We start from the raw sequence: 15,371 nt of genomic DNA, 5'->3' as shown, positions 1-15,371 counted from the left end.
CGCACATTGTCCATTCACTGCACAGGTCACTACTTTCTTGAAACTGCAGATGAAACTGATCTCCATATGTAAACCAGTAGACTAACTACAATGTCTTTATGTGTGTTCAGACAGACCAATGAAGTGAAATCCATGATGGTGCGGCAGGTTCTGGCCAAACCCCGGAGACAAGCTTTACGAGGAGCTGGGTCCCTGTTTCATGCTCGATCCTCCTCGTTCCTTTCCATTACAGAGGAACTTTTCTTAGATGCTGCAGAATATGGCAACATTCCTGAAGTGAGGCGGATGCTTGAAGAACTGCCCCAGCTCAACGTTAACTGTGTAAACTATATGGGCCAGAATGCATTGCAGCTAGCAGTTGCCAATGAGCATTTAGAGGTAACTAAGCTCCTACTCAGGAAGAAAGACCTCGCTAGAATAGGAGATGCTTTGCTGTTAGCCATCAGCAAAGGTTACGTCCGTATAGTGGAGGCCCTGCTGAGCCATCCAGCCTTTGCAGACGGTCAGAGACTGAGCAACAGTCCTAGCCGGGCGGACACACATGATGACTTCTTTGCCTACGATGAGGACGGCACACGTTTCTCTCACAACATCACTCCCATCATCTTAGCTTCCCAGTGCAATGAGTATGAAATTGTACACATACTTCTCATGAAGGGAGCCTGCATAGAGCGGCCCCACGACTACTTCTGTCAGTGCAGCACCTGCAGCGAGCAGCAAAGGCGCGACTCTTTTTGTCATTCGCAATCCCGCATTAATGCGTATAAAGGTCTGGCCAGTCCAGCATATCTGTCTCTCTCCAATGAAGATCCTGTAATGGCAGCTCTGGAGCTGAGCAACGAACTTGCATGTCTGGCCAACACTGAGAAGGAGTTCAAGGTACATTATTAAGTTAAAGTGTACCTAATTTCAGTATGACAGATGTGCGTCATGTTGGTTAAAAGATAGCATTTGATGATTGATTCATAATCATATAACTAAAAAGGTGCTTCATGTACTGTATGTTGCCTTTCTCTGTTACAGAATGATTACAAGAAGCTGTCCATGCAGTGCAAAGACTTTGTGGTTGGACTCTTGGACTTGTGCCGAAACACAGAGGAAGTGGAGGCCATCTTACACGGGGACACTGAGTCCTTCCAAGATTCTGAATCCTTTGGCCGACAAAACCTTATCAGGTTAAAACTTGCAATAAAATATGAAGTTAAAAAGGTGAGCAAGTGAGCAAAACACTGTAACTTTTAAAACAACAAGGGCTTTTCGTGTTTATATATTTAATCTTGTGTTTGAATATGTAATCCATCTTCCTCTATCTGTCTCTTTCTCACTCTCATCTCTCACGCACACACTCACACACAAACACATTGCATGTAAATGGAGCAGTTTGTGGCACATCCAAACTGCCAACAACAACTCCTTGCGATCTGGTATGAGAACTTGTCTGGGCTACGCCAACAAAACACAGCAGTTAAAATCCTCCTTGTCCTTGGTGTGGCGGTTGGGTTGCCTGTCCTGGCCTTTTTATACTGGATAGCACCATCGAGTAAGGTTAGCTGCAAAACATTTGAAACACATTTCATATAATGTCAACATTCCTTTGTATCTGTTGGCTTGTTGTTGATGTTCCTAAATTAGCAATGTAGGAGCGAGTGCCATTTGTACCCACAACGTGTAAAATTAATTAGAAAATCCTGCTGCAGCTCAAAATCACGTTAGGTCTTGTTCTGTCTCTCAGCTGGGGAAACTCATGTGTGGACCTTTCCTGAAGTTTGTGGCCCATGCAGCTTCCTGTATGATATTTCTTTGCCTGCTGATCCTGAATGCAGCAGACCGCTTTGAGGGAACATCGCTTCTACCCAACATGACGACCCACGATCACCCTTTACAGCTGTTTCGCATGAAGACCACACCGTTCACCTGGATGGAGATTCTCATCATATCCTGGGTCATAGGTCGTGCCTATAAAAATCCTCTCTCCTCCCCATTCTTGTACGCAATCACAACTAGCTTATACGCTTACTGGCCACTTTATTAATGAAATCCAGTTCAGCAGCTCTTCCGTGAATTCCACTTTTACAGGGTTATGATTTCTCAGCCAGTGTCAGAAAGAGGATAATTCTACCGTGTGTGTTATTAACAGTCAGTTTTAACAAAATCGAGAAATTATAACCTTGTAAAATGTAGAATTGATGGCAGAACTGCTGGATTGGATTGCATTAATTTGTACATGTGGTACAATTAGCTTCAACAAGAATCTAATAAAGTGTCCAGTGAGTGTGTATTTATCATATAATAGCTTGAAATAATTTCCTAATATGCTACTATATGTACTGTATATGTATCCTTATTTTCTACATGCAAACTCAGTCTTGTTTACATCTCATGGTTTAATTCAAGCTCCACTTTTACATTTACATTACTCTGCTGTGCATGCAAGGTCAAGGATATTACTTATTAGTCACTGAGGACTTCTAAATCGTCCACCATCCATCACGCTGGGATATTGCACACATAAATACTGTAATTATGTATTCTTCACATGTAGCATAATAAATCAGCCTGTGTGATCCATTTTTTCTTTTTTCTACAGGGAAGATCTGGGAAGAATGTAAAGATATTTGGTCACAGGACATCAGGGAATACATCTCAGAGCCGTGGAACCTTCTTGATTTTAGCATTTTGGCTATTTTTATGACATCGTTCATTGCCAGAACAATGGCTTTCTGGCATGCATACTCAGCCCAGTGTTATGTTAACAAACATTATACTGACCTGACCAACATAACCTTGCCCTATGAAATACAGTATTTCCAGCTGGGTAAGTAAATTTAAATATAATAAGCAGTAATTAAATCATTATTCTATTATGCAAATAAATGACCTTGGATGTTGTTATAAAAGATAACTAAAGTTGTCTCTGAATACTGAGTTTTAAACAAGAAGCAATGAAAAGAACTCTATGAAAAGAAATAAATAATTTTCATGTTGCGTAAAGTAATATCATAGCAATTTTTGATTTCTTCATTTTCTGGCTGATTAATTATTAAAGCACATTCAGGCCAAATTAACTACCTAAATTAGAATTTTTTTACATAGGTAGTGAAAATCCTAAATTGAAGTTTTACTGTATGAAAACTGTTCTCATCCAACATTTGTTTATTTTCAGCTCGATTCAAATGGATGCCCTCAGACCCACAGCTTATTTCTGAAGGCCTCTATGCAATCGCAGTTGTGCTGAGCTTCTCACGCATTGCATATATCTTGCCTGCAAATGAGAGCTTCGGGCCTTTGCAGATTTCTCTGGGAAGAACAGTGAAAGATATCTTTAAGTTCTTGGTGATTTTCATTACAGTTTTTGTGGCTTTCATGGTGGGAATGTTCATTCTGTACTCATACTACCTTGGAGCCAAGCAAAACAATGCTTTCACAACGTGAGTGTGAACCACAGACTGCTGCAATAACACAGTTGTTCATGAGAAAGATTGGACAATTGTGCCTTTAGAGACAATATGTGTTTGATTATTATCATTTAATACCAACACACTGGTATCACTACATTAATTTAATTTCCATTTCTCCATTTCCCCAGGCTTGAAGAGAGCTTTAAAACATTATTTTGGGCCATCTTTGGATTGTCAGAAGTGAAATCTGTGGTCATTAACATCAACCATAAGTTCATTGAAAATACCGGCTACATTTTGTACGGTGTGTACAACATCATCATGGTGGTTGTCTTGCTGAATATGCTCATTGCCATGTTTAACAGCTCCTTCCAAGAAATCGAGGTATGTCTTAACCATCCACATTTCTAATTAGTATTATTTTTCTGTCTTGCAAATCATCAGTGGTGTTAATGACCATTTTTTGCTGCAGGATGATGCTGATGTTGAGTGGAAATTTGCCAGAGCTAAGCTCTGGTTCTCATACTTTAAACATGGTGGCACGTTGCCTGTGCCCTTCAATCTTGTACCCAGCCCCAAGTCTGTTGTTTCTCTCTTGCTGGGAGTGAGAGCAATTCTCTGGGATGTACCTCAAGACATAAGCAAAGAAGATTCAAATGATGAGACAGAACGTAACAAGGTGAGGTCTTAGTTTCTGGTTAAATGAACAGCTGTTTTAGAGTACATATCATTTGGGCTTTTATCTTATATTGTTTTTTCTAACCTTAGCTGAGGCGAAGGGAAGATCAAAATGTGGAGGCATCACCTTGTCCAACTTGTCACCAAGTAAAGCAGTTTTCATTTCTTATTACAGATTAAGCTGCTAATTGAAATGACGACAAACTGTCTATAAGTTGAACAGTGCTTGTTCAAAAGAAAAGCCACATGCTCATTCTTAGACCGCACTTGCTTTGATTCTCAATGGGGTCAAGGTCTGGACTCTGTAGTGTCCAATTCATGTGTGAAAGATGTCTCATGCTTCCTGAACCAATCACAATTTGAGGCCACTGAAACCTGGCTGGAATATGCCTGTGCTGTGAGGGAAGAAATAATAAATTGATGGAAAAACCTGGTCAGCTGACCTCTTTCCATTTCCAGCTGAAACATATTAATCACTACAGTAATTGTCCAGTGGAAAGCACCTACCTATTTGCTTAGTGAAATCCAGGTGGTGACTTATTTTGGGCAGGCAGGCAGGCTTGTCTTTTTCCATTCAAATACATTCTTAAGAACAATTAACTCATTGGTTTAAGAGTCAAATGTTGTATTTTTTATATCAGAAAATAATGGATCGCCTCATCAAACGATACATCTTAAAAGCACAAAGCGATAAAGACAACGATGAAGTGAATGAAGGTGAGTTCAGCAGCTTTTCTGGTTTCAGTATTTAAGTGTGGATCACCAAAAATTCTGAAACCTCGACTGATTTGTTTCACTCACTGCCTCACAGGGGAACTGAAAGAGATCAAACAGGACATCTCCAGTCTCCGCTATGAGCTGCTGGAAAGGGAGAACCATGACATGGAGACACTCGCAGAACTCATCGGACAACTGGGAGAAGTTGTGCATGTTCAGCAGAAAGAAGAGCAGAAGCAAGAGCTGGATATGCTTTCATAACAATTCACATTATGCATGTACAGGAACCCGGGCACTTCTTTTCTTATTATTGGGTCAGAAGCATTTAGGCACAGGCTCAATCCACTTTTTTTTTTAACAAAAACACACCTGATGAATCTGGATATTGTTTAAGTTTAAACATAAAAATCTTCTTAAAATGTTTCCTTAAATATAAATCAAATCTTCTTTGTTCTTCAGCCTGTATTGGTGCAGTTAACCACATGGTGGCACTACTTTACACAGACTCTGTTGAACTGATGTGAACTAGTGACAGCTAAGCTTCTGCATGATAGAGCTGCCTGTTGCCAGCTGTTTGATTTAAGTGTACTTTTTCCCTCTTAGGAAAAAATCCGTTCAGACATTTGGATTTGTTAGTGGCAGGCTCACAAGTCTGACATGACATAAACACAAAGGAATGCTCACCTTTTATGAGATCACCTTTCCTGTAAAGTTACCTTAAAATCAACAGGACTGTGACATGTTTTTCATACAAGATATGGACTTTTGTTAGATTTTGTATTGCTGTGTTTAATTAAATGGTTGATCACTTAATCACTGTTTAATGAATATAATTAAAATTGATGTTGATTGTGTTCCCGGTTTATGGATTTGAAAATAATTGCAGCAGATGTTCTCTCGCAATGGCTGTGAAGCAAAACTGAAAAGAACAATATGACCTGTCAGATAGACAAACAACTCACCAAGAGAATAAAAGATACCACCAGATTTCAGCTGTGACGTCCTACAACAGATGATCTGTGGAACATTTACCCTCCCCTCCAAAAGTATTGGAATAGTGAGGTCAGTTTCTTTATTTTTCATGTGAGCAAAAGTATTGGAAAATGTGAGTGACAGGTGTGTTTTGTTGCCCAGGTGTGTCCTATTACATTGGTTATTCAAACAATAAATAGCACTGACTCTCACACTTGGGCCTGTTCAGACTATATTTATAGCTGTCTGTAGGTGAAAAACAAGCAATTGTGAAGCGTAGAGAAAATGGGAAATCAATCAGAGCCAATACACAAACACCTCTACTGTGACAAGCTAAATAATCTTCAGGGATGATGTACCTCAGAAGTCTACAGAAAATCATTCTCAGATAATTTCAAGAAAAATTAAACCAAACTGTTTGGGCAGCTAGATAATGACCCAAATAACACTTCCAAAACAACAAAGGAGTTCATCAGGGGCATGAAGTGAAAGGTTTTAGTCTAAACAAGTCAGTCTCCACACCTAAACCCTATAGAGCATTTTACCTGCTAAAGAGGACACTGTAGAGAGTTACCCCCCCCCCAAAAAAAACAAACAAACAAACAAACAAACAAACAAACAAACAAACAAACAAACAAACAAACAAACAAAAAACTACAACTCAGCCCAGACAAGCATCACAAAAGAAAATTTTAATGCAGTTATTGCAAGCAGAGGATTTGCTAAGTCTTTCTATTCCAATACTTTTGCTCACATGAAAAATGGGTGGGTCCAAACAAAAGCTGTTATCTTATGTTATATTAAGTTGTGTAGCAGATCCAGACTCAAACACCTGGAAATAAAAGCTGAAATGTTGATCTTTTGTATTATATTTATCTCTGATGTGTCAAACCCAAATGTTTTAAGTCTACAGTAAAAAAACAGAAACTGGCCTCACTGTTCCAATACTTTTGGAGGAGAGTGTATATCCAGGAAATCATAGGGAAAGATGTGACAACATTACAACTAAATGACCACAAACATATTATGCATTACCTGATCATTATGAGACCCAGTAAACTGCCTTCATGCCATATGACTAGAGAATTAAAATCTTAATTTAAAAAACTGCACTAGAATTCGCAGTAAACATACATTTAAAGAAAATAAATACAAATTAAAGTCCTGTCTGCTTTCAGCCATTACAGCATTTGAAGAACACATCATGTACATATAAATGTGAGCTTGTTATCCAAGAATTATGTCAGCCACATCATGAGAATCCCTTTTCTGAAACACATGACGCAGGAGATAGGCCCAAGGTCTGTGTGTGCATCAGCAACATCCATACTCAACTGATTAACTTGAATAGTAAAACCCTCTCTGTTATCTAACTTGGATAACAATAACAGTGCTGTAAATACACAGTGCCTTTAAGAAATTAGGAAAACCTCCCGACATGAGAGAAATAAATATGTTTCACTGTCATCTAAAAGCAACCGAGTGATATAATTTGCAAACAGGAAACAATAGCACGTTTTAAATAGCTCTTTGCCATTTGGATTGGATGACATCTCAGAGTGGCAAATAAAATGTCAGAGCAAAATTTGGAAAAGAACCTAACTTTCTTCACACTCTGTTAAGGATGAATGATGAATGGATAATTCTTATCTTTGTGAAAACATTATATCATTGTCTCATCTTCCAAATACTGTATTTTCTTGTTTTGCCAAAAATGTCAACACATTGTACCTCATTTATGATATGAACAGCAGGGTGGAGACTAATGGATGTTGGTGTTGAAGTGATGCATTGTTTGTTCCCATTGGCTGTTTTTTAGTGTAGTTTTAGTGTAAAGTGTGACGCCCTACATTCCTGCTGTGCATTGTATCTTATTCTGAGATCCTTTGTAAAGTTGGCTGTTTACTGTGAATGAGGAAAGCTGTTGAAAATCTTTGAAAAGGGAAAACATTCATTCAACATGACACCGACGAGCACAAAAAGAAGGAAATATACTTGTGGTTTGCTGAAGTATGTGAGGTTCATTTTCTGAAACTGCTCATCATTGCGCATTTGTCACCATTCTTAATACGCAGGCTTTTCTTCTCTGGTGATCTGTTAAATTTTAAGGAATAGACTTTGTATGTGAAAGAGAGGCGAAGTCACAGCCTTTCTCGACGGGGAGGAGGATTACAGGAAGGTCTCTGAGTCACAACTTATCACACATCGTTCAACCTCTGGACGCACTCCAGTCACCGCTGTGCGCTTCGCTGTTCGGAAGATGGAAAATAAAATAAACGGAAGGATGAGCACCATGAGTTCTTCGATGGCTGATTCCACCGATACAACAGTAAGTGACTTGATTGAAGCTGGGTACGGAACTCCCAAACTATCTAACGAGTCACAGTCTCTATCTTGCATGTCCACCGTGCGTAATTTTGGAAACGCTGACACACTGATCCACGGTCTAAATTCAAGCAGCAACGACGCAGTCTTCAAAGACTGTGATATACTCAGTGGTTCCTTTTCTGACAAACAGTTTTATGACCGTAACAGTGAATATCTGAATAGTGATGGTGTGCCGTGGGAAGATTTAGTGAAACTTCAGAGGACGAATGTGGCTACATCCGAAAATCTGCGAGGCGCATGTTTCAGTGTAGCAACGACTACTGGAGCCCCATTCATCAAAGATGAAACGGAACCTTCTGTAATTATGGACAGTTTCAATCAGTCATCGGAGATATCTGGTCTTGACACCTGCTGTGACTCCGACAGGAAGAGGTTGCTGGGACTTGGCGACGGAGAGTCCACATGCTTTACGCCCGCCGCCGCGGGTCCTCGACAGGGGCTAGAGGGATCTCCAAACTTTCTGATCGATCTGAACCAGTCAGATCAGCTACCAGTTCTGGGCCAGGTGAGGCCTGACTCCAGCTGTGGTTTTTCTGGGAAGGGTGTCATCAACTTTGATGCCAAGACGCACACAGCCTCGCCAGTGACAATGTACAAGAACGAGGTTGCCCGTTGGCCATTGCAGACGTCTCCAGCTGAACCTCAGTTCTGGTGCCAAGCCACAGGTGTGACAGAGGATCTGTTCACACACACCGGCTATGATGGGATTCAGACCCAGGCCCTGTCTCAGAGGAACCCATTACCTTTCTCCTCATTTCCCGGGTAAATACTTAACTATTATAAACTTTCAGCGTGAGGTAAGCGGCAGATTATTCTGACCCTTTTAATCAAATCAGTCACGAATAAACTTTGAATTTAAGATGCTGACAGCGTGTGTATCATAACAGTTGAAGTTAAAGAAAGCAGACAGTAGATCATGGGCCTATATAAATGGATAATTAACAGTATATTTCGTTACAAAAATAAATATAGATTATTGTAAATTCACTGAGGGGTAAAACAAACCAACCAACCTTTGTTTTTCCTCAATGTTCAGTAGATTTCAGCATTAAATAACAAGTTTAAATGAAGACAGAAGGGACCCGTGTGCAGTTATTACATAAATCTTTATAAAGGAGTTCAATTTAATCACTGTAAATGTATTTTCCTTTCCAGGATGCCACCTCAGAGACAGTGTGTGATATGTGGTGATGAGGCGTCTGGTTGCCACTATGGAGTCTTAACTTGCGGCAGCTGTAAAGTCTTTTTTAAAAGAGCAGTTGAAGGTGAGCAAAACCCCCTCTGCTGTTTAGCACTAATTTTCAAATTAAGCATAAGCTCTAGGTTAGTTTTTTTTGCACATGCAAGTCAAACATTGCCTAACCGGCACAAGCATATTAAGCAAGGGAAAAAGCATCAGCTACAGTTTAACTACTTTTGACAGCAGATTAAATGCACATTCCTTTTTATTAGCCTGTTTTTCAACTCCCAATTCCTCCCTACACCAGGACAGCGTGTCTTTTTCTGTTTAGGGTAAAAGGTGGTCTCATATGATACTTTTTTCCCTGTGGCTTAGTAGATATTGTTGCAGAAAAGCTGTAAATAAACACTCATTTCAGTTATCACAGGCATCCAGTGAATGCTAATGTACAGTTACAGTACCACATCAAACATGACTGACCTTCTATAGTAGTTGTTAAAGGTCATTAGCAACAGTATCACACTGGCCAGTGTTCACCATGTTCTAAATCTTAGACTTGTTTTCTCTTGTTATCTTGCAGTGTGAGATATATAAGAGCCACTATGTCTCACCATGGTCGTGTCACTCTGTCCTCACAGCCTTGCCTTTATCTAATTTTCTTCTTTAGATCTTGCCTCCGAACGTTGCCTGTGTGGAAATGAGTAGTCATGCTAATAGTCAAGGGCCCTTCAACACTTTTTCTCCTCATTATGTGCCTCTCCTCCTCCCTAAATGTTTCAGAATCAACAGCTGGTAAAATTGTGTGCATTGTCTGTACCCTTTTATTCAACAGGTCATCATAGCTATCTCTGCGCTGGGCGAAATGACTGCATTGTGGACAAAATCCGGAGGAAAAACTGCCCCGCATGTCGCCTCCGAAAGTGCTATCAAGCGGGAATGATGCTTGGAGGTACCATTCTTTTTTGCAAAGAACAAATTCATCCATATGGCAAAAATGAAACATTGGTTTATGTAACAAGTCACAGTGTGAAACTACAATCACTATCAAAGAGCATGTTCAAAGTGCTCGGATCAAAAAGACCATAATGAATTAAAATCAAACAGGATCTTTCTGCAGACAGAGGTATTAAACTCCTTTTTCAAATGCAGATTTATTTTTACCACTTATGTTGTGAATTAACTTCAAATAGAAAGAAAAACACTGCAACTCTGTGATGTGGTATTGACATAAACGATCTACCAGAGCTCATATTTGTGTCATATAGGCAGGAAGCTGAAGCGTTTTGGGGCCTTGAAAGCCTTGGGGTTGGTCCCGTCCCTGATGTTCCAGTCCCACTTGACCATCTCCAATGACAACCAGGCCTTGGCCCCCATGTCTTGCAAAGCAGGCATCCGTGAGGTGCAAATTAATCAACAGATCCTCAATATCCTGGAAAACATCGAACCAGAGATTGTGTACTCCGGTTATGACAACTCCCAGTCAGACGCTCCTCATCTTCTGCTCACCAGTCTCAACAGACTGTGTGAGAAACAGCTGCTGTGGATCGTCAAGTGGTCCAAGTCTCTGCCAGGTAACGGCTCTCTTCAGCTCAGGGTCACCAAAGTTGTTGCCATGGGGATTCCCTGGCAGACCTTACTAAAGGTCTCAGCCTTAAACCTGACACAGACAGAAGGAAACACACTGCCATGCATACTGGAAATGAGAGACGTGGGTCACAGTATTATAAAACAATCGACTGCCACATGAAGTGTTAAAGTAAAAAGACGATTTTGTTAAATCAAAAGCAAAAGTTAGTTCTCTGACCCATGATTCTAATAGAACTATATTTCCTTCCAAAGGGTTTCGCAATCTTCACATCACTGATCAGATGACCCTCATCCAGTACTCGTGGATGAACCTGATGGTGTTCTCTCTTGGGTGGCGCTCCTTTCAGAATGTCACCAGTGAATATTTGTACTTTGCCCCTGATATGGTTCTTAGTCAGTAAGTAACCCTCATCTCATGGGCAATTTGAGCTTGATGTTGATTCATGATCATTTCCAATTAAGAACTGATTCATTTATTCACAAAACATTGAGTTTGGTTGAAAAATTGACTCTCGATTGTTCAGAAACATAAACCATTTTTTAATTTTGTGTGTCAGGGAGCAAATGAGGAGATCTCCAATTTATGATCTCTGCCTGGCAATACAGTTTATCCCTCAAGAGTTTGCAAACCTTCAAGTTACCCGGGAGGAGTTTCTCTGCATGAAAGCCATAATATTACTCAACACAGGTAAAAAACAAAAGGCTTCCTGAAGCACACTCACAATGACTCACTTTTTACCTCGGGCTGACCTTCTTGTTTGAGTTAAAAAGATTTAAAAGGAACAGTGTTGCAAAGAGAGATGTGATGTTTTGATGACCATTTACTGTAGAGCCGCACAATAAAGGGAGTGTTGTACAGGGTAACTCGACCTTGATGAGATTTATGTAGCAGCTGCTATCAGGTTCTAGTTTTACACAGACTAAAAAACATTGTTTTTAATAACAGCATGTTACCTTAAAAAACAACCACTGACCCACATTTCTGTTACACTTCTTTAGATTTTGTTTAAATGTTAAAACATTTTTAATTGAAAATGTTTGAGAAATGATTTAATCAATCTGCACGTATCCCGTCTGCTCTCAGTGCCACTCGAGGGACTCAAAAGCCAAGCAGTATTTGAAGAGATGAGACAAAACTACATCCGAGAACTGACGATGGCTATCCACATGAGGGAGAAGGGCGTCGTGGCCAGTTCACAGCGATTCTACCACCTCACCAAACTGATGGACGCCATGCATGATGTAGGCTCCCTTGTAGAGCTAAGTACAACAAAATGAACGTGCGTGTGTCTCACTGCTACTTTACTGAACATCAATGTCACTTTTCTGGCAGATAGTGAAAAAGGTCAACCTGTTCTGTCTGAGCACCTTCATCCAGGCAGAGGCCATGAAAGTCGAATTCCCAGAGATGATGTCAGAGGTCATTGCCTCCCAGCTTCCCAAAGTCCTGGCAGGCATGGTGAGGCCCCTCTTGTTCCACACCAAGTGATGATTCCAGCACAGACGTCACAGCTCTGTGTAGACATCTTATGACAGGAGTTCTACACCCCACAATTACAGGATCAGTCATAACCTTCAATAATACTTGGCCAAATTGTAGCTAAAGCTCTTAAGGTGGACTAAAATCTTTGAAATGCGTTTTATTTTAGAAGAGAACAACCTTGAATATTATAAATCCTGGTATGCTACTTTGTCTAATTCTGGTGTATCGGCTCATTCTCATCCCTTATAGATACTGATATTTTTGTACTGAAGCTCAAAAAAGCTAAACAAAAATTTCAAATATTCAGTGTTCATCACCAAAGTTTTATTTTTAATAAAGCAGAATTACTGTAAAAGTCTGAAATCTGCCACTTAAACAAATGAAACTATTTTAGCATTACAGCAGAGTTACTCTATTCTCCTACTTCAGAGAGTTTAAATGACTTTAAGTGAATTTTAAAAGAACTCATATTATAGCATTTCTTTAGCACTGTACAAGGCCCCAAATGTGTTCATTTCATAATATACATGGATTTTATAATTTGTTAGTCTGCATTGGATCTCCATAAAAATGCTTTTGTTAATGAATCAGCGTGACAGATAAAATTAAATAGAGTTAAAAGAAAAAAAAAAAGGAAGAGACTCTTATACAAAATCTGGAACAGCATTTAGATGTGTGCAAACAATCACATCTTGCCTGTTCCATGGTCTAACATTGCACCAAATCTTACTTCATAATTCACAGATTTTTTTGTTTTCTTTCTAACAAACAGGAAAGTTGGAACCTGAAACATGATTGCCTCGACAGGGGTAATAAATGTGCAATGAGAACACGTTTTCAAGTGGAAAACACAGTGTCTAACTGTATAGAGACAACTGTATTTTACGCTTCAACAGTTAATACACTTTGACTCCTTTCCCACTACTGAGTCTGTTTTACATGCTGAATTTAAAGTAAGCACAAGTGAAACTCACTAACTGTGACAGCATGTGGACCACGGGTCTAATGAATCGCATTGTTTATTTGTAGACATGTTTATGCAGCGTCAAGACACAGCAGATGATTGCAAGGAAACAAGCATACTGTATAAAAAAATAAAAAATGATGCCAAAAGTTACCTTTTCAGGATACAGACACCGTTTCCGTGATATGCCCGTGGAAATTTAAAGTGTAAGGGAGTGTTAGTCCAGAATCACTGTTCAAGGCCACCTTGCATTCTTAAGGTTGTAAATGGAAAAGAACATCTTGATCTTGGCAAGTGCAAGATCTCAAATACCTTACTTACTTTGGTGTAATTTTTTCAGTTTGTAATAACTGAAGAGTGAAATAGTTGATGATTATTTTGTTTCTTTTGCCTTTTAGTATCACTGACTTAACTTTTTTTTAGATAATTATGAGGTTTGTATTGTTTGAAATGTTATAACAGTAATAAAAATTAAATATTAAATGGCATCTTCAACATAACATAATCTGATACAAGCCTAGTTGTCATTACTAGTACACCAGTGTACCAGTGAGTACAGTACCACGACAACAAGACATTAAAGGTGACAACTCCACCCCATGATCATAGCATTCATCACATTATTAAAAAACACAAACATATTTTTACATATTGCATATATGTCATGTGATAATTTATAGCATTAAACAGCTACAAGAAGTAAATATTTTTGATTAGCAACTACAGATGAACTCATGAGCATTAATGTACAGTACGGTACCACGTAGCTAACCAGAAAGTGCACTGCAGCAGTGAGCAGGTTCAGTGGATGAACAATGATCACAGGCCATGAACATGAAAGTTAAGGTGCAAACATGTTATTCTAGATTAGTTTGGAATTCTTATAATCATAGTTTGTTCAGTTTCATGTAAGACGAAATGTTTATCAACTGGGAGATTCTCATTAACAACTTGATAAAGGTGTTATGATGGTACAATATAATGCAAGTTAAAAGATAATATATATTTCTGCGAATAAAATTTGTGAAATGGGACGTGGTTGTTTTGTGATTCTAAAAACATCAGTGCAGTTTGTAATACATTTACATCAAGTGATAATGCCGTAGCTATTTTTTTTTTATATCTAGCTCACTGCAGATTCCCCATTTATGTTATGGTGAAGCTGTTACAGAAAAGGAGATACAACTTTGGACTATAAACTTTTAGCATTAGAAATCTGCCAGGGATGCATTCATTGCAGGAACATTAAAACAAACATGTATTTTTTTTCCATGGATACCATGAAAAAGATGCAATGTTCACCATCTGTTAGAGGAAGACAACATAATTCTCAGGGATTAAACCTGTTTTCCCCTCGTATGTTGCTTGGAGCCAGCCGGGTTCAACAGAGGGGTAGACTACAGGACAGAAAGAAAGAAAAAATAAAAAGGTTAAGAGATGAGAGAAGCACACTATGAATTTAATGTAACCTCATTAGAACTATTGAGCCTATATTTGGTTACATTATTTCCCAGACTTTGTGAATAGCAGGAAAATTTTATTATAGAGGAAAATAAAATATTTTAGCAGATTGAGGAGGACTCTGGGTCAGACTGCTCCTTAAATTCAGCCCCTACAGAGAAGTTTAGCGGACGTAAAGGCAGATTTGCCTTGCTTTAACACACACACACACACACACACACACACACACACACACACACACACACACACACACACACACACACACAAACACACACACACACGCAATATGATCCTTACAAAGTTAATCATTGCTGAAATGCATTAAAATTGAGAGGAACGGGTTTAAAAATCTACCTCTCAGCTAAAACAATCTAGCGTAGATAAACATGTGCTCTTAATGTAGAGAACAATAAATGTGCTCTGCATGCTGGTAAATGGTCGGGAGTGTTTGTTGACATTTTTGCATTTGGTTTCTGGCTCTGCTGGTTGCATCAATGGGGAACAGGCACTGATGCCTTCCATCACTAGGTTACAATGACCTGC

At 39.2% G+C, this 15,371-nt stretch overlaps 3 protein-coding genes across 6 annotated transcripts in view; 2 read left to right on the top strand and 1 right to left on the bottom strand.

Annotated features, from left to right (window-relative positions):
• Nucleotides 1-132: 132 nt before the first annotated feature.
• On the top strand, nt 133-5,054 carry trpc6b (transient receptor potential cation channel, subfamily C, member 6b). Its single transcript, XM_026366862.1, has 12 exons — nt 133-879; nt 1,024-1,209; nt 1,381-1,545; nt 1,733-1,990; nt 2,365-2,368; nt 2,588-2,815; nt 3,164-3,428; nt 3,587-3,782; nt 3,871-4,077; nt 4,167-4,223; nt 4,718-4,793; nt 4,888-5,054. The coding sequence occupies exons 1-12, from the start codon at nt 133-135 to the stop codon at nt 5,052-5,054; spliced, it is 2,556 nt and encodes an 851-aa protein (XP_026222647.1).
• A 2,857-nt stretch (nt 5,055-7,911) lies between these two features.
• pgr (progesterone receptor) lies at nt 7,912-12,409 on the top strand. The gene is made up of 8 exons (XM_026366876.1): nt 7,912-8,915; nt 9,309-9,418; nt 10,166-10,282; nt 10,599-10,904; nt 11,173-11,317; nt 11,478-11,608; nt 12,005-12,162; nt 12,254-12,409. The coding sequence occupies exons 1-8, from the start codon at nt 8,026-8,028 to the stop codon at nt 12,407-12,409; spliced, it is 2,013 nt and encodes a 670-aa protein (XP_026222661.1). The 5' UTR covers nt 7,912-8,025.
• A 296-nt stretch (nt 12,410-12,705) lies between these two features.
• The window catches only part of LOC113166711 (rho GTPase-activating protein 42), a 55,127-nt gene continuing 52,461 nt past the window's right edge, over nt 12,706-15,371 (bottom strand). For all 4 annotated transcript variants that reach the window (XM_026366832.1, XM_026366851.1, XM_026366822.1 and 1 more), the window contains one exon: nt 12,706-14,764. In XM_026366832.1, the coding sequence (XP_026222617.1) occupies nt 14,676-14,764 (89 nt within the window). In that variant the 3' untranslated portion in view covers nt 12,706-14,675. The remainder of the gene's footprint in view (nt 14,765-15,371) is intronic.

The sequence above is a fragment of the Anabas testudineus genome, chromosome 13, assembly GCF_900324465.2.
Source record: "Anabas testudineus chromosome 13, fAnaTes1.2, whole genome shotgun sequence".
NCBI classification, from domain to species: domain Eukaryota; kingdom Metazoa; phylum Chordata; class Actinopteri; order Anabantiformes; family Anabantidae; genus Anabas; species Anabas testudineus.
This window is presented reverse-complemented; position numbering and strand designations above follow the sequence as displayed.